The 24,665-nt window shown below is 40.0% G+C and overlaps 1 protein-coding gene across 1 annotated transcript in view; it reads right to left on the bottom strand.

The window, feature by feature from the left end:
• Positions 1–24,250, bottom strand: part of opcml (opioid binding protein/cell adhesion molecule-like) — a 252,612-nt gene extending 228,362 nt beyond the window's left edge. The window contains exon 1 of the mRNA XM_016673588.1: positions 23,894–24,250. Within this exon, the coding sequence (XP_016529074.1) occupies positions 23,894–23,954 (61 nt within the window). The 5' untranslated portion in view covers positions 23,955–24,250. The remainder of the gene's footprint in view (positions 1–23,893) is intronic.
• Between the last annotated feature and the right edge of the window lie 415 nt (positions 24,251–24,665).

The raw sequence follows: 24,665 nt of genomic DNA, 5'->3' as shown, positions 1-24,665 counted from the left end.
CCTCACAAGAAATACTGTCAAACTGCACATGTGGCTTAAAGAATTTTAACTTTTCGGGAGGACACCACTCTGGCCCGCCACCTAATAAGGAGCTGTGTGATCTGCTGGCTCGCTCCAGGATCTTGGCTCTAATGGTACTTTGGGGTCCCTGATTGATGGTGTCCACCTGCTCAGCCGTGTGCCTCCCCACCAACGCACAGATGGTGGGAAGAGGAGAGTACTCTTTTACCCACTTTCTGCAAGTGTATGAAAATATCATCCTATGCTGGAGCCAAAATCATTTTTTTATACAGCGAGTATGAAATAATGCTGAGGATCGAGAATGACTTTTCTAGAAAAAAAAAAAAAAAATCAAAGCGTATCCAGGTAGCCGTCTACCTGATGTGACTTCTTCATAACTTTCAAACGCAAACATAGAAGTCACTCTTCCCTTTTTATTTTCCATACGACAGTGAGTAATTTGTCAAATCTGAAATCAATTAAACGCACACAAACAAGTAAATGAATATATATGATGGGCAAAAAAATAAGTTATTTTATTAGTTTTTTTTTATTTATTGTCGTCGCATATCAGAATGTTTATGTTCTAGAACGTGCTACAATGAGTCGTGTAACAATTACAATGTTGTGTTTAGCTGATCATCTGTGACAAGACTATACTCAGTGTTTATTTCAATAAAATTACATTTCCAGACTTTTTCTACATTTGTCTTTCTTAGGCAAAACAAAACATGAACAGATGGGCAAATGTAAAGGTGCTTTCGCAGTAATTACCAGATCAAGGGCTGTCGGGTTTCGACATCAGAGCAAATACTAATTTAAAAAAAAGAGAGGAAAAAAAAGAAACGTTTTATACTTTTGGGCTGTTGGTTTCAAGACTGAAATCAGCAGTGGGAGAAGAACAATAATATCTTGATTGCAGTTTATCATTAGTAAGTTATTATGCATGCAATCAGCATCAAACATCAAACCAATGCATTTTGTACAAAGAACACAGCTTATGCTGTTGTGTTCCCTCAGTTAGAAGGTAAACATCAGGAGTGGTCCATCATACTATGAGGTCATGGAGATATTGATTAAATCTGCAGGAACTTTGATTGTCGACTTTTCGCACCCATCGGCAGTCATCGAGAGCGATTCCACGAACATTATTAATGCATAAGCATCATGGCTGCACAAGTGTGACGAGACGAAAAGGAGCTGAGGAGAAACCAGCAGTCGCAGAATTAGAAATCATAGATTCTTGATTCAAGTGGAAGGTTTTGAGGAAAATTTGAAACTTTTGTTACCCTGTTTTCTTCTCCTCTTTACACAACGAGCACCATGTGTTTGTCTTAACTACTTCATAGCGGGTATTTTATGACAAAATACTTGTTGCACCTTATAACCTTGTGTTGAAGAAAAGCAGGGTGCCAGGAAGGTCTCACTAAACAAGTTATCTTCATAAACCTGAGTGGTCAGACTATTCTACAGCTTAAATAAACCAAATGCAGAAAAATAGTGAGAAGAATCACTGTAGTAAAAAAGTACTGTTTAAGTACAACACAAGTTCATTATATTTTCCTCACGAAAATGAACAAAAGATACTGAAGAAACTTTTGTAACTACTTCTATTGCTACATAAACTACTTCATATTAATGTAAATTCCTCCTAAACTCCTCTACAGTGCACAAACTTCCCTGTAGCTTCAAAATGAAACCTAAAGCACAAAATATGGCCATAAAAAGAACCATCTGATTTTATTCTTATTTTTGTTACATTTTGAAAGACATCAGTTTAATGCACACAGACATAGAACATATACATCTTGGTATGGGCATGCTACAGATTGGATGCTTAAAATTGATTCCAGTGAAATTTTAACTTTTGCTCTAGAGTTTTAAGAAGCAAACGCACTTGTTTTGTTTATCTGGACGGTTAGCCGCCCCGTCACCAGGGAAATGCTCTATCTGACATTGGAGGAGAGAAGAGGTACACACAGCATGCTGCTGTGTTGAACTGCTTTACGCTCAGAGAGGGGCTGAGAGGGGCACACATGGCAGGGCATGTAGCGTGTGCGTGTGTGTGTGTGTGTTCGGCGGGGGGTGAAAATGACCAAAACGTGGGGCAATTTTTAATCCAGAAACTCACGGTAACAAAAAAATTCCAAAAGGGCATACCCTCTGCATACCTTTCCAAAAAAGGAAAAAAAAATAATAAAAAAATAGAACAGGTGCTCTAGTGCCACCTAGTTCAAATGTATTGAATATGACTGCATATTTACTTCACGTTTGCCCCTGGTGTAATTTATTCACGATTGATGTAAAGTTGCGCCAGTCCTCCAGGGACAGTGTACAGCAACCTTTGGACGTCTCTCTGCATCAGCACACCTGGCTCCAATACTAGCTCATTAACAGAACTCTGTAGAGCTTGACTGCATGCTGGTGAGGCAGTTTTGCCATTTAATTCAAGTGTGTAGGACAAGAGACGCATCTGAAAGTTGCAGGACCCTTTGATGTACATCTATTACGGCTAAATAGATGAACCTGCCGCACTGCCCAGCCAACGTGAGCATGGCACAAAATGGGCCGTGTTGGGTCCAATGTTTATCATAAGTGTGTGAAACAGTATTGATATAATTCTGGCGTAGTACAGCTGTTACGATACACTTTGTGTCTTTGAGATTCATTACTTTCAACAGTGAGTAATAGCAATAATATGTACTTTTTTTAGTTTTAGCTTACTATTAGTGGGTTTATTAGTACTGGCTTGTCATTGGTTGCAGTAGTAGTACTGGTAGTAGTTGTAGTAGAAAATATATTTGGGATAACACAGATTCACAGGCCGAGCTAGTTTAATTCCCAAGAATCATTTGCCAGCCACTCTGGTCTGACGTAGACGCTGTGTCGGCATTATTTATTTCTCCTTATTTTTGCAAATGCTATATTTTCTGTAATATATTTTCAATAAACAAAGTGTGACAGTGCTGATTTCCCTGCAGTAATATTACACATAAGGTAAAATTGGCTCAAACCCCTCGAGTAAAGCACTTCCAGTCTCCTAGTAATTTGAGCTTAACGTCACCCTAGTCCAGAAAAACTCTCACACACACACACACACACGCACACACACACACACACACACACACACACACGCGCGCGCTCGCGTACACGCATCCTTACAAATATTCACAATAACCTTTTCCTGACGGCACGCAGAGCAAGTCGGCATGATGTGTCCAATTTGACCACAGGGTAACTTTAAATCTGCTTACCTAATCCTAAATGAACTTTGCTTTTACATGGCAGGGGAAATAAAGTAAAATAAAATAAAATAAAATAAAAACAGTTGGATGTCATGTAATCGGCACTTTCTCTCTTGTTTTTAAAGAGATCTGCAGAGCACTAGAATTCAACTGCTTTGGCAACAGTGACACAGTTGTAAGAAAAATAATGAAGAACTAAAGAAATGTACGCAAAAATGTCAAAATTCTCACAGAAACATAAAGATAGAACCCCTCCTTCCCCACCCCCCAAAAAAAATCTATTTACAGTTTTTAAGCAAAACAAAGATCATCTTAGGGTTTAGTTACACTTTAATGTATTTTATTAAGTTTGTCTGATTTGAAACAATCAAATGGGACACAAAAGAAACCCCCCCCCCGCAGAAATAAACTGTAAATGATAATATTGTTTCTCACGTGCCTCAGAAGGGAATAAACTGATTGGCTGTTTGTTAAACGAAACAAGGGAAGACAGATGACTTAGATGTCACCACGAAAGAATGATGAGCTACTGGAATTACAAAGCTGTCATTGTACATGTTCATCTAGTCTTGCCTTTGACAGCTGTCTTCATGGAAGAAGGGTGAGAAAATCCATTAATTACCTGACATCAGGTTACGGGACTGTCTTCGTGCAAATACCGAGCATCAGAGATTTTGCGTTTGAGACATAAGAAAACTGTACATGTGTGCATTCTGCTTTTCAGACATCATGCGTGTCGCTGGTCATGTATCTCAACACCATGTAGGGATTCAGCAGGGAAGGAATAAATCAACAGAGTAAGTTCAACTTACCATAGCTAAAAAAAAAAGAAAAAAAAAAGTTAAATAACCTTTAAAGGAAAGCTGAAAAGAACTTTAAAGAGAAAGTTCAAGAGGGCTTGAAAATGTTCAGAGGTAAATGGGTCTGCGCAGTCTGCTGAGGGGATTCAACTTGATGGGTGAGAAACTGCCTCTCGCTGTGGGAGGATCCCCTCATGGGGCCCCTCCATGGTGTCTGCTGGCCCTCACCAGGTGCATTTCCTCCTTTGGAAGTGGGCCATGACCAGCGCGATTTGTACGCACCCCCAGTCCAATGCGTCAGCCATAAACCTAGCTTAGGAAATCCTCCAGACCGCTGGTACTTGAGATTAACCGTGTGTATCTGACCAAATAGGTCTATCTATGCGTCATACCGAAATGATAACCACTTCTGTTCCAACAGGTTGGTGGTAAGCAGACAAGGAGAGAGCGTGGACAAGGTCTGTCCCAACTGGAGAGACGGCAAGTTCAAACTGGGGCGGTGGCAGCTATAGTGGCCACCATGCCGGGGCTTCTGAAACATATGCAACGTCTTTTGTGGCATATGCCACTGCGTCCGTGACATATGCCACGGCTTTTGCAACAGATGGGCTCACCTTCTGTGACATCCGTCACAAAAGCCATGGCATCGGTTGCACAAACTGTCACCGGAGCTGCACCAAAACAGTGGCGGCTGAATGTGTAGAGGTTCATGCAGTAAAATGACCTGCTACTAAGGTCAAGAAGGAGACCCAGAAACCTTCTTCCTGCAACATATATGTGTCCCACATTGTTCTTCTCTCAAAGGTGTCTCTGTCTTCATAAGAGATGTGAGCATGTGTGCAGGTGTCGTTGTAGCGACTGCTCACAGCAAAACAGCCCACAGCTTCGCCTTTCAGCTTTGATAGAAAACGTCGGCAGAATCTTGCTCATTTTGGAGAGAAAAATGAATCAAAGCAAGAAAAATGACACGAGCACTCACTGTGGTTTTCATTGGCCGAGTGCGTGCCTTTGACGTAGCCTCGCACAAACACACTGATGCAGTCTCGCGCAGAGGACGAGTGGACGAGCTCTTTAGAGGACTCGTCTCGGTCTCCTATGACACCAGCACAGTTCCACAACAACAGGCGAAACTGAGAAAATCTTTGTGAAATTGGAAGTGAAACAAGGTGACCCACTTTCTCTCCTCAAACAAACTCAACTTCCCAGAAAAACAAACCAGAGTTTGATTAAAGCCGACAAAACGTTGCCGGTGTGAATTGTACCCTAGAACAGAGAAGGGAGTGCGAGCATAAGCTGTGACGTTCATCAGGTCTGAAAGTTATGAAACAAGACCGCAAAGATCAGCAGAACTTTTCCCGAAAAACACTTATGGCCGGCTCGGTCGTCCTCTTTGACTTTGCCCAGGGAAGGATGTTCCTTTTTAACTATCATGACCTCATCGTTGCCTTCTGGAAGTCCGAGCAGCACCAACAGTAGTGACAGTGCGTTGAGGGCCCAGTGCCTACGTTGCTGTGGGCAAAATAACAGCAAATGAGATGTGACAGCTGAAAGAGAAAACAGGCCCAGCTGATGGGGCTTAAGTGAACACTGGGTACCATGTGAATCAGTATTTCTCATGGTAACTGCAAAGAGGGTTACTCTTGCAAATATTAGTTTTATCTAATGGATTCCATGTGTGTAGGCTAGTCGTGTACGTGAATATGTATTTTTGACTGCGTGCCGAGGCAGAGCACGAGCAAAATCTCAGGTATTACTGTCCACAAATGACTGTTATTTGAATAAAAACAGATAAATAAATCAGTGGGTTTTACAGTCATCTTTAAAGCTCATCTGTTTGCTAAACATCTGAGCACTCCTTTTGATTTACAGGAGTGAGCTGATGGAGGAGGAGGAGGGGGTTGGAGGTCTTACTGAAATTGTTGTTTCATCAATAAATAATGACAGAACTCTAATGGCCGTGCTGCGCCTCTGATCTATGATCAAACAGAAAGCACTGTTCCCCTCTCAGACTACAAATATAGCCACACACGATGCATCATACATACACGTGCTCCGACACGCACGCGCGTGCATGTGCACGCCCACACGCACGCACACACACACACGCACACGCAGTGGCGAAGAGGACAAACACTCCTGCCAAACCTAACGCAGCAATTTCATGTTGCATTATTTCTCTAAATGATAGCTTCCACAGTTCCAATAGGTCCCTGCTTTGGCGTTTCAGACACTGCTATTGTTCCTCTTGCTACTCCACGGTCTTTAACTTGCTGAAACACTCTCATGTCCCTACTCTGGTCGGTTTTATAGCACTTAGGAGTGAGCCGACCGTGGAAAATTCTTCCTTGGGAATAGCAGTACACCACGCCACTGGAACTTTTTAAAGACCTATCTCAGATATGTCTCAAACTTAAAATGTTTGAAGAAAAATGGTAAAACAGGTTATTTCTTACAAATCATCCAAATCATTAACCATGACCTTAACCCTTTCATGCATAGTGGTCACTACAGTGGACAGCTGTCTAAAAGCTATTTTCTTGTGCTTCTTGTGGATTTTTATGTTATAAATGCACACAGACCACTGAAGTGGACACTAATGCATCATAAAATACACTATCAACTGCTGGTGGCCATCAGCTGCAAATGCAAGAAATTATTTTTGTTAAATTCAATATGGCCGACAGACAAAAAAGCATGGACACCGACCCGGTCCCTCCTTTTACTGTAGACGATAAAAAAAATATGGTGGCATCTGATAACCCCTAAAGAGCAATATTACTGATTTATGTTTCAAATAACAACTTTGTATTTGGAGAAAATCCTGAGACAAAGGATCATAATTCATGCATGAAAGGTTTAAGATACATAAATGAAACTGTGTCAAAGTGAAAGCAACATATGATGCACTAATCTGATGCACCTAATCTGACATCCTTGATCCAAATGGAAATCCAAACAAACTTAATCAAAACGGTCACATTCATACACTTAAACTGGAACTGAAACTGGGATTTGACTCGAATAAAACGGCGCGGCGATACAACATCTCATCAGCTGTGATCACACTTGGACTTGGCAGTTTCTCCACAGTTGTATTTTTTGTATGAAATGCATGGACACTGAGCTGAGATACTGCTTAAAAATGAAAAATCACCAGCAGTGTGCACACAAGTTATTTCAAATTATGCCAGTAGTACCAGTGCATGTTTGCTGTGTCGCCCAGCAACAGGTGAAAAGATCATGAAGGAGGAGGCCTGCCCATCAAAAGAGACGGTTGAAACAAACGGTTACTGTAATTAGAATGACTTACACACACGCACGCACATGTGGAGAATGTGGAAAACAATGTTCCCGTTTAGCAGAACTACTTTTCTTATATGACAAGAGATTATTCACTATGGAGTGAGATAGTAAGAAAGAGAGGAAATGAGTCTCTTATGTAACAGCTGGCAACCAAAAGATGTGACAGGACCAAGTAAAAAATCGACTTCGTTTCTTTACATTTACACACACTTAGCATGTTTGTCACTATGCCAGAATGCTTGGCAACACAGGAAACAGTGTGACAGCAACTTAATCAACACCGCCTTTGGCGCTTACACACAATGCTTCATTTTCATGTTTAATGGAGACATTAAGCCATCTTCATGACAAACTAAATAGCTTTTCAGCACATACTGCTATTGGATACTTATTTTTACATCACAGCGTCACACAATTTGGATCAGGGGTTTAATTTATGCTCATCTATTTCCATCAGAGCAAGGTAAGGCTAAGACAGTCCTACTTAAAGCACGCTTCTGTCCCGTCTAACCTCTCCTCCTTCCTTCTAGTCATATCTAGAAGCTCTCAGTCTCTCACGAACTCCTCACGCTCCCCTATGACTTGGCTCTTAGCAGTCCGTCTGTCTCGCTTCTTGTAGCACTCGGCTCCAAGTTTCGTGCCAATACTGCTAACTCTTTCTTAGCCTATTTTCACCTCACTGCCTCTATCTGAATAATAGCATCGCTGCTAACTTGGCACTCACGGAGTAGTTCTTCAGTTCTTCCTGAGGCGATCTGATTGTAGGAATCGTTCAGAAAAAGAAGAAAAGAAGGAAAGTAATGTTGTTTTCCATGAACATGACGTGTGGTGATGGTATCAGTGTAGCAACCTAAGTGACCTAGGCTCATTTAGGTTATTTTATTCATGCCGTGGACGGCAGTGTCTCATGCTTTTCATCTATTCAGTGGCTCTTCTTTCGGCACGGACTGTATTGAACCCTACTTCCTTTGCACTTAGCTTCTTTTTTCCTGAATACATTTCTTGCTGCTTTTGTGTGGATAATTCAAGAAGCAGAATTTTTTTTTTCATTTTCTTTCTTTTTTTTTCCTCAGAGAAGGTTGTTTTTCTTTTTTTTTCCTTTTTTTTTACCTTTCGATTTTTTGACACGACTGTTAGCACAAAGAAACTTGTATCAGTGCTTCAGTTTTCATTTGTCATCTTCATGATTCTGAACACTGCTATTATAAAAAGAAGTCCAGCTGTGGGAGGGACGGATTTGAGGGATCTTTTTACTGTAAAACTAATTGGATATTGCATCTGTTAGCCAGTCTCAATAGTACCTACAATAATCCAAAACTGTAGGACAAAGCTTTTCATCTCGATAATGAATCGGAGAGAGGCTCTTCAGCAAACTGTCGGAAGTATGAGATTTTTTTCATCTCCCTGTGGCTTCCTCTGTTTCAGCTAATCATCATTGTGTGACGGAACAGAGTAAATGAAATAAAAGTGATGAATATCTCCATTGCAGTTTGTTCTTGGTTTTGTCCTTATTGAAGAGTCAAACTACTTGGGGATTGGATAATACCAACACTATCAGAAGACCTAATGGTTTTTGAAAGAAAACATCACACGGATTCATTTTCTCTTCCAGTTACAGCGAGCATGAACTCTGAAACTCATGCGATGGGGACACATGGAAATGGGAGTGTGTGGCAAAGATAACACCAAAACAAATAACAGTATGTCTTATTTATACGGCACCTTTGGAGAAGGTTAGCGTACAAAAAAAAACAACAATCAATTTGACGATCACATTCTGACTCCTTCGCATTGATTTGGCTTAAGGCTCTGAACGGTCAAGCCGACATGTCGGACTTTTTCTCCCTCAACCAAAAAACCAGAAAACCTCATGACAGTATGTCAGGAGTTCGATTTTGAGCTGACCATGCTAAAAGTCCGAGGCATTTATTCCCTTTAAAACTTCCCCTACAGAAATAAATCAACACGTTAAATAAATGGTTGATTATGGTATATTTAGTATCCATGCACATCTTGTAACTTGGGGACTATACAGATGTCAAGACCCAAAAAGCAAAATAATGTATTTTTGTCAGAAACAGACATACGGTCAAATCCCAGACCTTTATCGTTTTTGATGGTGTTTTTATTTATATTTTAATGCGAGACACTATTTTAATTAATTAGTGTCCTTTCCAGTATGCCGACTCACATTTTATTGTTCAATTGCAAAGCATGCAAGAAGATAAAAGTTATATTTAAAGTTCTCAATCAAACATATTCTTGTAAAAAAAAAAAAAGAAAAGATTTCGCCAGTTGTTTGATCCTCTACAATTACAGCTGCTTTTGTGACCCTTTTGGAAAAAGAAAAAAGAAAAACAATATTGACCACCTCCTGAGGCCTTTTTCCAGCTCCAAAATTGCAGAATTATATTTACAGAATTATTACATTCATAAAAAAAAAAAGAAGAATTATTTAGAGCAGTTAAAAGTAGAGCATAGCATTGCTGGAGTTATGACTGGATGGAATTACTCGGGTTATAGGTCCCAGCTGAGCAGCAAGAAAAATCACAGCAATTTCCACAGCACCCAGCCCTGCTACACTGCTAAACGCCAGCATATAAAAACTAAAACCACATATTACAATAGTAACTTATTTGTAAGAAATTCATGTCAACGTGTGCTGAAGGAAATCATCTTCATAATCAGAGGGTTTTCTAAGAAAAGGCACACGAACGTAGAACTGTAGACTCTTAAAGCCCAAACCTACCTCCATCTATGAAATCAAACATTGTGTATCACTGAGTTGGTGGTAAAAGCAGCTTACAGTCACAAGCTGCTCTTCAGAGTTGTTCATGAGGGACATTTAGCCACAGACTACATGCAGGTCAATACTATTTCACTGTTGCTTCCCTGCTTGCTTTAAAACAAGGACTGTATCAATTTGGATCTTTAAAAAGAAGAACAAGGGGGTGCTGTGGTGGCGCAGGGGCAAAGCACAACCCATGTATTCATGCCGATGGTGGCAGGCTCGATTCCCGGCCTGGTGACATTTGCTGCATGTCTTCCCCCTCTTTCCTGTCAAACTACTTTCAAATAAAGGCCACTACAGCCAACAAAACCTTTTAAAAAAGGAGAACAAAACGTTGTTTAGAGCAATAACGCCATTATCCAGTGAGACTCGATGCCGTTTGATTATTCTCATGACTCTTTTGCCTTAAGTCTTCTAAGGAGCACTTTGTCCCGGTCAGATTTTGGTAAAAAAAAAGATCTTCTCTTTATCTCCGGATTACAGCCCAGTGGGGAACACTGAAACATCCGCAAGTTTAGAAATACTTTCATGACGACTGGGAGAAATGTGTTGCAAAAACCTTGTTTGATACTTCAGAACTGAGAAAACCTGTAACAGGTGAATATTACGTAGGACTAAACCAGAACTTATTTTCCACAGTTAAGGAGCAGATTTTAAATCTCTTCCTGGCTTCCCATGCTGGTTTAAACCTTTTTGTCCTAATGTCCTCATTATTCTCTGTCCTTTTACACATAACTTATTTTATACAATAATTTCCTTTGATGGCGACTGGTTTAATTTCAGGTCAGTAGCCTAAAGGTTTTAGGCTACTAATCATAAAGATCCATCAATGAGGTTATAACATCTTTATGATTAGGCTACTAATGTGTATTTGAAATATGTTTGCTGCTGTATGAATCATGTTAATAGAACATATTTCTCCATGTCCCTTGAAAGCTTAAACACTATTTATGGTTGTGCTTTTGTAAAATTTAAAAACCGTACAGAGACAATGGGGAACACCTTCTTTGTTTGTTGAGATTTTTAGTTACGTGGTTGTGGTTTCCTAGGACTGAAAGTCACACGGAGCCTAAAAAGTATTACACATGTTTACCCTTCAAACTGCTTTCACAAATCGATCGTGTTGCTCATGATGGATTGGCGTAAGCAGTGAAAAGGTTAAAATATTCAAGGGACTGAAAACTTTTGGTAGGCACTGTAGATTCTTGCCACTAGAGTGTGGCAAGATTTCTCATCCTCCCCATCGTGAGCCAAGGTTTCTGATTTACATCCAGCAGCAGGTTATCAGTCATTGCAGTTTTTCATGAAATCCCGACCTGAATCCACCCACTACAGCATAAATTTACACTTTTACACCTTAGGGGACTTCTTAAAACTCCTCTGTCAGAGGAAAAGGGGAGAGAGAGAGAGAACCAGGATCTGGATGTGATGATAGTTTTAGTTGGTAGTGATGATACCTTTTCAGATCAGACTTTTATGGGACTGTTATTCCAAAGGCTGCCTTGCTAAAAAGTTAATAAAATATCCCGTCTTTCCATTGCGGTTCAGGAGAAAGACAGCAGGCGGGCTGGAATGCCATCTTCCAACAGATGAAGTCATTTGAAAACTGTGGCTTGTATTTACTCAACTGATTTTGGTCTCATATTAATTCTACTTCACTTATCCGAGATATGTAGATATGACACAAAAATGCAATAAATAAATAAATAAATAACTGAACTGGCTTTTTGTTTTCACAGCACTGGAACTCAAATAAAAAACACATAAATTCCACTTCTGTGTAAAAGTTGTGGTTTGACTTCCCCTGGTGAAGAATAATTTAAAACCAAAGCATGCGCAGAGATCGATATGTTATCCTCGAGAGAAACCGCACGATGCCAGAGCTCACAGGTGAAGTTCGAGGGTGATGGTCAGGCACGACGTGCGTTTGCAGCAGCCGCTGTGAGGGATGCGCAAGCGTGTGCTTCTTCTCTCTGCTTAGACTTGGTTGGCTGATTGCGATTCGGTCAGCTAGTTAGGAGATGAATGCGGCGCTTTTTTGCAATAGATGAGGAGATTCAGCTAATTGTCACCATCTGTCGGTCTGTTTATTGCCTGGACAAGAGGAAAAAAAAAAAATCTACACCAAAACCAAAGCCTTCTTCAGCAAACTCAAAAGATTTTCAATAGGCAAAGGTCCGGGCTATGCGGCGGCCAGTGATGGCTCCAGAACCACTCTGCAATGAGTCCAATGTATCCTGGATTTGTTATCTTGGAACATACTTGTGCCATCAGAGTCCAATCTTTTTCACTGAAAGATAATTGCCCCTGATGTAATTATCCAATAGCTGTCCACATATTTCCAAACGAGACGACCCATCGAACGTCGGCATATTACTAAACGGTGGAAAAGAAACCGGCACATTTCCAGAAACTGACACATTCCCCACTGATAAGTGTAGATTTCAAATAAAAGTAACATCTTAACCACTCAGTCCGAAGAGCCTCTGTTGCTGCTGGAGGATGGTGTAAGAAATTATGTGGGTTAATAAACCTAACAGGCGAACGTTTTGACTCGTCTACTTGCTGCCTAGAGCATGGACTGCAACACTGATGTGGCAAAACAAAACGTATGGTGGATTAACTTGAAGTTGAAAATTCATGACCTTGTTAAGCAGTTCTACACAAAGCCTGTGACTTTATTGTTCAAACATCATAATGAGGAATAGAGCATAAAGACCTAATAGAAAAATGAGCCAAACAGAATATAAACATATTTACGCAGGAGACACTACATATGTTTCAGCGCACCAAGTACACAACACAATGGGCTAAGAAAAGTGGATGTATCTGCAATATGTGATTTTTACACAAGTTTGATTGTTACAACCAAAACATAACCTTTTTTTTTTTTTTTGCACTTTTTAGGCCACATTTATCAAGCACTTTCAAAACTTCTCTTTTACTTCCCCTCACAAACTTTGCCTATCAGTCTGTGCTTTATTTTCACCATTATTTTCACACTCCATTTAGTTTGCACTAACAGCTTCGCTACTAATTTCTGAATTTCTGAGTCTTTTCCATGCTTTTGTTTCATACAAACTAACTGTGGATTCATTCTAGCTCCCTGGTGCATTTCTCTAGATGTACGTATAAAGAGAAATTTCTGGTAGCAGTAAATGGTGAGATTAAAAGCCTTCTAAGAAACTGGAGACAACCTAATTTTAGATAAATATCTCCAAAACGTATGGAGAAACATACATGCTTCTTTCACTGTATTTCTTTGGCTGGTCACATAAATACAACCCCTGTAGATTGTTTTTTTTAGCATTACACTAAGCAAAACAAACACACACACATAAATAAAAAGATTAAATCAAAACATTTCCCAGACAGCATTATGATGTTGGACAAAGATTTAGATGTCGTTTGAAAGATTCCAAATTTCACATTGATTCCACACGAATCAAGACATTAAGTAGCAGTCTACATTGATTAACTGATCATTGCTGATACTGATGAAGTCAGACTTATTGACAGTTTTCTCCTCTACAGGATTCAGGGCTTGGCTAAATGACAAGGAGTAAAAACATCAACAAAGATGAAGTCGGGACAGACCATTAAACCTGCAGTCTGAATTTTTTTTCTTAAGTGTGTGTGCATGTGTGTGTGTGTATGTGTAAAACTGTTACCAAGGTGTGATGGTATAATATGAGATAGGAAATCTGGAAAAAAAAAAAAGAAACACACAACAAAACACAATCAGTCCCACTGTTCCTATTGCCACCTGCAGAAAAACAACGCTCAGTCAGAAACAACCAATCAGAGCCAGGATGAGGGTCTGACACTGTCATTCACCCACGTGTATGTGCTGCTCACACCCTCCTCCTTTCCCCTCTGCTATGCTACAGCTGAATCACCGTAGTCATCCATGAATGCTCAGGCTAGTTAGCGTGGCCACTGATGATGGAGGATAAACCGTTTTCCTGTAACCGTAAGATGCCAGGATGTGCACATTCTGTTCATCTAACATGATCCAGAGACATTAATTTCTAAAAAAATGTTTTAAAACGCTGTCTCTTACTGACCCAGTCCAAATATTACACGTTGGAGTTAAATTAGTCAGGTCTGCGATCCGATCAGAGGAAGCCGCACACATCTGTTCTTCATGGCTTCTGTTTTTCCAATGAGGGTTTGAAATGAAATACCACAAATACCACAGGAATGGAAGCGTAGAGAGCTGGTGGGTTTCGTCATTCGTAGTGGTGTCTGCCAGGCCCTCAACCACTGCTGAATGGTTTGAACGGTTCAACACCATGTCAGTGGTGAGTGTTTAAGATTTAGCTTGTTTTTATTACTTCTGCATTGCCTTTTATGTTAGTACCAGCTAAAAAAATAAAAAAAAAACTAAGAGAAAATTGGCCCAAGGTTTCACCATGGGTGAAAATCAAAAATCTGGGCCAAATATGCGAATGAGTCAACCATAACCTCCTCTGTATCCCGGAGCATTCCTTCATTAAATCCGAGTTCTAGTGTCCCACAACTCGAACTTGTCCCAATAGGGCCGTTTAAAGAGAGCCTCATTCCCTATTAGAGCAACAAATCTACCACCGAACGGCTGAGAAACAACAGGACCGAGCTGCCTTTAAAGTGCACGCTTTAATCTGATTGAATTGCTTTGGCTGGACCGAAACAGACCCACGGCTAAAAGAATTCATCAAAACCTCGATAGCAAAAGTAACTTTGCAAAGAGAGAGGGCTGAAATCTCAACAAAGACGTGAGAAACTGATGAGGTCATACAGAAGACAATTAGTTCAAGTTATTGCACCTGATGGCAGTTTCACAAGCTATTGATTTATGGGAGGAATTAGTTTTTTCCGCACAGTTTCTGCATTGTGGCTTCATTTGGGATTATTTCAGTTCCCTTGTGGGAAGCCATTCCTCTTGAATTGAACAGCCAGATAAGATAATGGTGTCAGTTATCACTGCTTATGAAATCACGTTGAAGGTCAAATTAACCCGTCTCTGACCCTCAGCAAAGCCGGTGCATCACCATCGCGCCGTTACAACGGCTGGCTGCCATAAATCAGTTTGATTTACTATTCAACTGGTAGATCATTAAACGAAGGACAATTTTAATCTGAACATAAACCAACACCACAGCCGGGACAGAGCGATACTGTTTTAGTTTGTTGTTTTTTTTCCCAGCGGCTTCAGAGCCAATAGAATTTGGGTTTTGCAATCCCTCGCAGCAGCCCCATGACACTACGCTTCATTGTTCCTTCATATAAGTGGTTTGCTTATCCAATAACAACGACTGTAAGTCTGAAACTCCCGTTTAGTCACAAATGTTCACTGGGGGGTTGAAGTACTCACACCAATGGACAGCATGTCTATAGAAATGGACGACTTCTGATGAATGTTAGCCTCTGTCCAGGCTTCCCACGATGCCTTACCACCGAATCAGACACTGGAGTCGCTGGAAACAATAACTCCAGTGTCTGGGATCTACAGTTGATTATGTGTCATTAAAATGGTTATTTAATAGTAGTTTCAGAATTATTTTGTGACGATGTATTGAGCAGATAAACAGACCTCTTCACAGGCGTTGCTCAAATCTCATTCTGTCCCCTATACCAAGCGCCTCGTCGACATTTTTTTTTTTTACGTTTTCCAATGTTAAAATCACAAACATAATGTATGTCGACTTAAGGCAAAGTAGCACAATATTGCAATTTTTTTCACAATCACTAATTTGAAAAATGTTGGGTGCGTTTGTATCGAACCCCCTTGAGTCATTACCATCTTTCGGTGCAATTAGAGCAATTAGTATTTTGGGAAAAAAAAAAAAAAGTTCAAGAAGTTAAATAATTATTTTGATCAGATCTTGCTGATGAAAAGAAAAAAAAAAGGCTGATTTGTCCTGTTCTGATCCAATTCCTTCTTTTGGAGGAGACTGGGACTAAATCAGTATTCTTCCGTAAGAAGGAAAAACAGGCTTTCTGTTCAGGTCCCCAAACATATGAAATATTACGCTACATTTTTGGTATGTTGAATTCTTTACTAAACAGCAAATTTCTGCTTACGGCTTCCAAGCTCAGCATTAAAACCCAGCCTCAGTATTCCCTGCTGAACAAGCAAGAGAGGAAGAGATGTTACAATTTCCAGGCGAGCCGAAGAGAGTGGCAGAAAAGACAGACTGCTTGGACTGCAGCGTGAGAAAAAGAGTCTTCATTTTTGCTTATTTTACTTTTTCATTTCTATGGTAAGACACAATTAAACATGTTTCAGTGTCGCGCAATCTTGTGATTTTCAATAATCACCATCGTTTTGCTCAGCTTCACTCATGACCAAACAGACTGCAAAGCAGTGGAGACGACAGAAATATAGATATAGTAATATAGTACCAGATACTATTTAATAAAAATAACACTATTTATTAGTTACAAACATAAGTTAAGTCATGTTTAAAGCAAAACTGCCCAAACGACAAAGTTTAGACAACACAGAACTTACTTGTTCACAGTAGATTTTTTGTTTTCTACGTCTGCTGTCCTTAGTTATGAGGTTGTTTTTATTAAAAATATATATATATATATATTTTCACGTAATTAAACTTGTGTCATTTTTCACAGCTGAAACAGAGCCACATTCTGCCGTGTTCATTAGCGATTCTCTTCTTCTGCTGCTCAGCAGAAAGATAATTGTTCTTCTTATTGGCACTAAATTAAATAACGAGTCAACAGAGCCATTCTCTTTGATGTTCTGCTGAAACGAGGAGTTCTTACAAGGTACTTTGTGTGAAAAGGTGTCAAAATATGCACACTTCTCAGCATTTTCTTCTTTTTTTTTTTGCAAAATGAGGAAGCTTCTGCTTATCAAAAACACTTCAATTACACTTCACTAACACTAATGGAAATGACAAAAACGGAAGCTGAGGTTCACATTTCAAGTGAGCCCTACTTTCACACCGTCTAAACAGAAAGACTCTCACCTTAAAAGCGCACCGAGTCATTTGAAAAACTAATTCTGCTCTTTAGTTTAGTGAGTGTATTTGACATTGTGGGATTTCCATAAAAATAAAAGAAAAAAAAATCTCAGGTTCAAAAATCTTTAGTGTTCAGCCTTCGTAGGAATGTCGTCAAAAAAAAAGAAAGAAATGATTAAGTCATTTAAATCATCCTTGTAAGTAAAGCTTCTTTTCACACCCTTTGAATTTTTGTCACATTTTGTTACACTATGGTTGTATCATTAGCATTCATATTATTAGCAACATATGTGACGGACCAACATGAAGGAAAATGAAAAATGTCTTTAAAAATTTTATCTCCTACAAGTCGTCTGGAAATGATTGACAGTCTTTTTCTGTCTGTTTTGGTCCGGTATGGGGAATGGCTTTCAGAGTAGATGGCAGACTGCAAAAGACATAAGAACTGTAATCACAGACCCAAAGCTGCAACAGAACGGCTTATATGGAAGCATAATCATATGTTGGGATGGTCTAGTCAAAGTCCCGTGTGTGTGAGGAGTTGGCAACTGATATTCACAGAGGTTCTACATCCGCCTGACTAAGCTTGGACATTTTTGCAATGAGAAATTTCAATCTGTAGCTTGAAAAGGCGTTCTCCTCATGGGGACTGGATACAAATGTATGCTTTTCAGATTACTCAGATATAAGACATCTCTTTTACGTTGGCCTGGAATAAAATGCACTGACGTCTGTCTGTATGCCACAGAATATTGATATTTCCTTCAGTCAAAGCTGATTTGTGTCTGTTTATTTATTTCCGTATTGATCAGCACAAGTCAATTAATCAATTTTAAATTAGTGAGGAACATTCAGTAGTGTTCCTAGCTTACATAAGATGAAGATATGCTAAATTTATGAAGCACTTTTCTAGTCATACCAACCACTCAAAGCACTTTATACCAGAGCCACATTCACCCAGCTGCACTGACACATGCACAGACTCATACACCGACACAGAGACGAATAACTAATTCAGAGTCAAGTGCCTTGCCCAAGGGCACATCAACTTTAGGCACGAGCAAGCCAGAATCAAACTCACAACTTTTGAAATGCAAAACGATTACTATTCCTACAGTTTGGCAGCTAACAGAGGCCCGTTTATTTGAATACAAAACACCTTCTCTCATTCAGCTTCTATTTATTTATATAGCCTCAAATCAAAACACCCCAAATCTTTGCAACACAAACAGATCCAATTTATGCCAAGAAATATAGCATATGCATAACTTTAGGTAAACATGTAGACACATTCAAAGTCAATTGCATACATTTCAGCTTGGCTGAAATGACTAATAATACGCTCCCTGCACCTCTACTGTTATTTAAGGAGTTCTTCTACCAACAGTCTGAGTAAGGTGAATATATTAACACATAACTTCTAAGAAAAAAGAACAAGAAATATTTGGAAATTACAGTGTCTGTATGTGCAACAGCACCTCAAACACCGACCAAATGCACCAAGAAGGCGAACGACCTTGTCACCAAGAGTACAACACCTCATGTCTTCCAGGTGGCTCGCACCCAACACCAGCAGGTATGCAGCAATTGCTCAGTCAGTAGAAGAGAGACGAACTGCAGCGCGAGGCACCAGGTGTGAAAGTAAAGCATGGCCAGGGTGTGTGTGTGTGTGTGTGTGTGTGTGTGTGAATGTGACACAAAGTGAGCAGAGAAAATGTCTCGTGTAAAGGAGCTGATTTAATTCCAGTTCATGCTCGGAGTGAGCCGTGGAGAGATTTTTTTCCCCCGTTACCCAGCAGCTTGGACGACATCGCCATAACCATGCGCACGCCGAGAAGGAACTTAGGATTAACGGAGGAAGAACGAGTCCGATCTGATTGAAGCGACACAATTATAGATATACAGTATCTAGACTCATACACCGTAGAGCAAAGACAAAATTACCCCCAAATGAATGCGTCATGTTGACAAACAAAACAAAGATTTATGTTTTACGTTCCAAATATAAAGCTTGCTTTGCCACCAATATCTTTATTGTTACTGCAGTAACATAGCACTTCGTTGTACAAACAGAAACATGTTGTTATCATAATAAAGTTTTTATATAATAACATGATATAGCTCAAATTTTTACTTTTGCCTTGGTGGCAATTTTACTCTCACATAGAAACCATTGTGACAGAATAGAAATACTGAAGAACAATCAATCATGTTGGCATGCTGGGTACTACCTCCACAAAACTCCACCCGGAGGTTCCTGGTGGAGAGGGGGGTGGGGTGGGGGGCGGATCGTCGTGGAAAAACCGGAATGGTTCACCCAGAATGGTTAATCACACTTGACAGCTTGATAGAGGTCACATTTTACATTCCAGTGAGGCTGAGTGGTAGTGCCGTACGATTTCTTGGGAGGATTCTTTACAACACGGTGTAGGCTGACAATAGTTGTGGCAGCTCAGATGTGTTGACTGGTTTCAACATCCACCCGCTGTTACATCTTCATGCCCCATATTCTGGACAAAACCATTTCTACTGCTGCAGAAATGACTTGGTGCACAATTTTTGAACTTCAAGTTCAAGGTCAACAACAACAACAACAACAACAACAACAACAAAACAGCCTAACCCTACTCTACCCTTATAAACATGAACATTTTTGACAAATACCAACCAGTTTATCCAACCTTTACTGTCTATCTGGTTTGGTAGGAGCGCCTGGCTTCCAGGGTTTTCTGAGAAGTAGGTGGTGTCACCTTATCACCTGCCCTCTAGAAATTATTGATCTTTTTGTTATTTCTGCTGAGAGGTTCCTCAGTCCAACAGTATGAAATCTGTTGCTCACTGCGCTGTTTGTTTTCTGTTTCTCTTCGGTACCTTGAAGAAAATTTCCAGTGATCATTTCCAATGATTTATTTTTTTTTTTTTTTGCTTTAACTAAATTTCTCCCACAGTCTTTATGCTCATTACAATGTTAATGAAAAACCCAGAATGCACAGGCTAAGCATCATGCTTAGGGCTACAATGAATATCATTAATTGTTTGAATAATTATTTGTAATAGGACACAAGAAGCCAACAAAAAGTTTCCTAATGTCTGCTATGTTTGGCTTCTTGAAGAAATGAAATAAAAAAACAAACAAAAAAAAACAGACATACGAATCTCATCTACACACAATCTCCATGACTGCAGTTGGGCTCCTTTACTAAGAGCTCCTCAATGTCACGCAATACAAATGACAGAAACAGTCTTTCTGGGGAAGTTCAGAGCCTTCACTGCAGCACCCATGTTGAATGTCTTCAGTAAGCGCCGATGGTAAGGAGTGAAATTTTCTTTGCCTCTGTCTGTTGAAGAAGCAACATCAGAGTCAGAGACTCAACAAGCCCTGAAGTAACTGAAGTTCTCTGAAAGAATCCTTCCGTTCTTTTCAGAATACCAAGTGCTTTAACTTACACCAACCTCCAAGTGTGAAATCAGCAATCTGAGACTGAAACATTGGACTCACATCAGACAATTAGAAAAAAAAAAAAAACACAAGAAAGACAATGGTCTAAGTATGAAATAGAGCGGTAAGCTACAGTGTGTCCACAGCAGGCCTGGGACAGACTGACAGAAGCGAGGCATGAATCGCTGCCTCCTGACCGGGGTTTGACCCGGCAACCCGAGAGTTACAAGGTAAACCTCGACCTCCTGAGCCAACATCACCTCAGGCGTTCCGTTCCTCCTATAAGCTAGAGACTAGAGCGCCGCTCAATGGTCCAGACTCCTGTTTTCAGACGAAAGACAATTCTGCATTTCATGTGGAAATCAAGATCCCAGAGTCTGGAGGAAGAGTGGAGAGGAGCAGAATCCACACTACCTGAAGGAGACTGTGGAGTTTCCACAAAGTACTGATTTGGGGGTGCTGTGTCATCGCACTGCCTTCACCAAATTCCACAGTCAATGGCAGCCCTGGAGATGCTGATTTCATTTCCTGGCAGGACTTGACACCTTGACCCACGATATTCCTGTTGATTGGCCAGCAAAATCCCCCGACCTGAACTCCATAGAAAAAAAATCAATGGATTGTTGTCAAGAGGAAGATGAGAGACACCAGACCCAACAATACAGACGATCTGCAGGTTGCTGTCAAAGCAACCCAGATTTCCAGTACGCCCACAGAAAACTATAGGCTGCATTAATGCTATAATTCACACAAAAGGAGCCCTGAGCAAATATTGAGTTTGCAGAAATGAAAATACTTTTCAGAAGCCTGATAAATCCTTTTTTTTATTGATTTTATGTGATTTACAAAATTTTCTGAGACACTGAACTCTGGGAGTCTCCTTTTTTTTAATCATCTGCAAGCCATATTAATAATAATAATAATAATAATAATAATAATAATAATTAAAAGTACCTGAGTAACATATGAGTTTCATTTTCTACGAGTGACAAAAAATATAGAACATTTTCTTGATAGTTGAATTCTTTTGAGATGTACCTGTATTTTATCATCTACCTAACAAATTTTACATTAAAGACCCAGTATGAAAAAAATAAAACACAACATTGATGATGTTTGGGGTTGTATTGAGATACATTGGGTTCCTTGATGCAGGCTAGAGGTAAAAGTTCCTTAAGACATTTGAGCAGGACAGCCTGGGTAGCAAAGACATGGTGGTTTATTATCATGGTAGCAGCGTAGCACCGTCCTGTATAATTCAGGCAGAGCAGTGGCCACATGTCCAAGACAAGGAAAAGATCCTGCTTTGAAGCAGGCTTGGCAAAATTAGCCTCAAGCGTATGCTACTACCTCGTCATGCTAATTGTGCCAGACCAGCGTTATGCAGTTACTCCGGGTTGCAGGAAGGGATGTAGTGCAATCATTATGCACATCCTGTAGCTAAAGCTACATACTCATTACAGATACACCGTTTTGTTCTCACTGTCTTGTCATTCAATCCGGCAGTTTCCTGTTTTATATCAGAATTATTGATTTATCAAATTCTTGGATTAATTAACTTTTCTTCAGAAGTTAACACTTTTCCTTAGTGTTTTGGTAGTTTGCCTTGAAAGACTTGGAATGAATATTTCAGGTATTTTCTCACAGGCTTCAAACAATAACTTGCTGAATTTGTTGGTCCGTTCCTCCTGACAGAGACTCAGTTTGTAGGTTTTCCTTCTCACACACACCTTTTCAGTTCTGTCCGCAAATGCTTTGTGGGGCTATCAAAGCTTTGATGGCTACTCCTAAACAAGGTCTTTGTTGTCCTCAAGCTACTCTGAAACTATTGACCAAATATTTTACCAATATAAAAAAAAAACCTCCTTTCATGTCCATTTGTGGCCAAGATGTCCTGTCTTGAGTTAGTTGTTGCCTCGGTATTCCCACGTTTTCTTTCCTTCGGGACGCCATTTGTTTTGTAAAGTGCACCAGTCTCTCCTGTAGCAAAAACACTTACAGCATGAAGACGACACAGTCAGGATGGCGTTGCCATGCCTACAAGCTTTTCTCTTTCTCCTGCAACTAAACCTCTAAATTTAAAAATTATTTTTCGTTTGACATTTAGAAGTTAATGTCAAATAATTGGAAAAAAAAATTAAACAAAACAAAAAAAGCTATTTTTTTTTTTCCCCACATTCAACATTAGACCATCATAAGGAGATACTGCTGACATGCAAAAATGCTCGAAAAGTGCGGAACACTGTCTTGGGTAGGCTTAAAATAGTAGGTAAAAACCCAAAACGTCAAGCATTAACAGCATAGGAGCATATTTATTCTTCCAGGCTCACTGCAAGCTAGTAATGTTCTGAAAGGTCCTGCAGGCTAAGAGAGTTTTACCAGATCTTCATCGCTGTGAGGACACCGTCAGAGCACGCAACTGCTCAGCGACTTGTTCTCACACGCAAACACTGTATAGTGACAAGAAAATTGGGTGCAGTTCCATGTTTTGCGCAACAGCTCACAAACATACATAAAGTCCACTGAAGGGTACTTGTTAATGATTTAAATAAAACTTGACAAATTTGAATTTGGGTCCATTTGACTCAAGCATCAGAGCAAAAAAAAAAAAAAATTAAAAAAAAGAACAAGCAAATCTTGGACTCATGTTACCTGAGCTTAAATTAGTTTTTCTACGAATGTGTTCGCTTGAAAAAAAAAAATAGAAATACTGCTATTTTCTTTCTATTACATTTTTCCAAGCTTGGCATGTTGTAAGGTGATATAAAGTTAGCACCTTTTGGGAAAAAAAAACAAAACGTTTAGATTGGTAAAATGATCCAGTTTAATTTAACTGAGTAAAAAAAAATGTATTTGAAACATTTTTGAAGATTTATTGATCGGAGAATTTTCTGCTTTTAAGCGTGACGATTATTTCATATTTATTGGTGTTAGTGAGCTGCTCTGTGCTGTTGGTCTGCGTTCATTCTTGCCTCAGCCACGGTACCAGCACCAACTGTCATCTTCATATAGACTGACAACGCCGGGGATGAGGCAGAGGAAACTTTCTCTTATAGCACTGGAATAGAATCCATTTGACAACTCGGCCAACACTCCACGTTTCAGCAAACTTAAGAGTCAACTTTGTTTTCCAACTTTCCGAGGAAGAAGCCTCACAAATATCAGTGACACAAGACTTATAGACAAGAGTGTAGAGACCATGAAGCCATGCATCAACAGTGCACTTCTCTGTGCATCTAAAAGGAGCTGGATATCTAGAGAGAAGAGGGGTGGAGGGTGTGGGGGTGGAAAAAAAGGATGTAAACACGCACAAAGAGCAGGAAAAAAAGAAGAAGAAGAGGTCTTACCTGGAAACACAAGGACAGCAAACACCCATGACAGGATGATGAAACATACTGAATTACACATGCTTCCCAAACAGTGCTGATTGTGATCTGCCCGTTTGTTTTAAAGAGGCTCTTTTTGTATCTTCGCCACAGTGGGGCTTTTAGATGTCTGCCCACTTTTCTCTCTCTCTCTCTCTCTCTTTTCTTTTTCTTTTTTTTTGTCTCACAGCCTATTCTCTAGCTGTCAGCGCGCACAGCGTCTCATCCCCACTTGGAGGCAAGTGAAGATTTATGCAATCCAGCGCAAGTCGCAGCTGCGGAGAAACAGACGATTCCTGACGCGGCGTTCAGGCTCCCTCTTTGCTCCGAACTACAGCACACAGAGGGACCAGCATTCTGCAGGATTCAGGGCAGAGCGGGGGGGGGGGCAGCCTGTGCTCAATTCAGATTGGCTGACGGTTCTGCCGTACTCTCAAGAACAGTCCCAGCTCTGTTTTATTTTGTGTCCTTTTATTTCACTGGCTGCTTTGACTCAACCCTTCTTTTGTTTTTGCCCCTAAAACAGAGCAGAATGGACGGATTAATGCAGTCGCTACGCACTGATTTTCTCCCCCTGAAGTACTTTTTGTACAATATTTTTGTTGTTGTTTTTTTTTTTTCAGTAGCAATCAGAGAGATGCTCTGAGAAACTTTTTTTTTCCCACTGGTTGCAATGGGGCACCTAACTTTACCAACATAAAATGTTGTTAAAAGTAAGTCTGTCAGTGCGGACCAATGCGCACGAATTGTCTAA

The sequence above is a fragment of the Poecilia formosa genome, unplaced genomic scaffold (assembly GCF_000485575.1).
Source record: "Poecilia formosa unplaced genomic scaffold, Poecilia_formosa-5.1.2 Scaffold79, whole genome shotgun sequence".
NCBI lineage: Eukaryota > Metazoa > Chordata > Actinopteri > Cyprinodontiformes > Poeciliidae > Poecilia > Poecilia formosa.
Note: the sequence above shows the minus strand (reverse complement) of the source record. Positions and strands in the feature narration are given on the sequence as shown.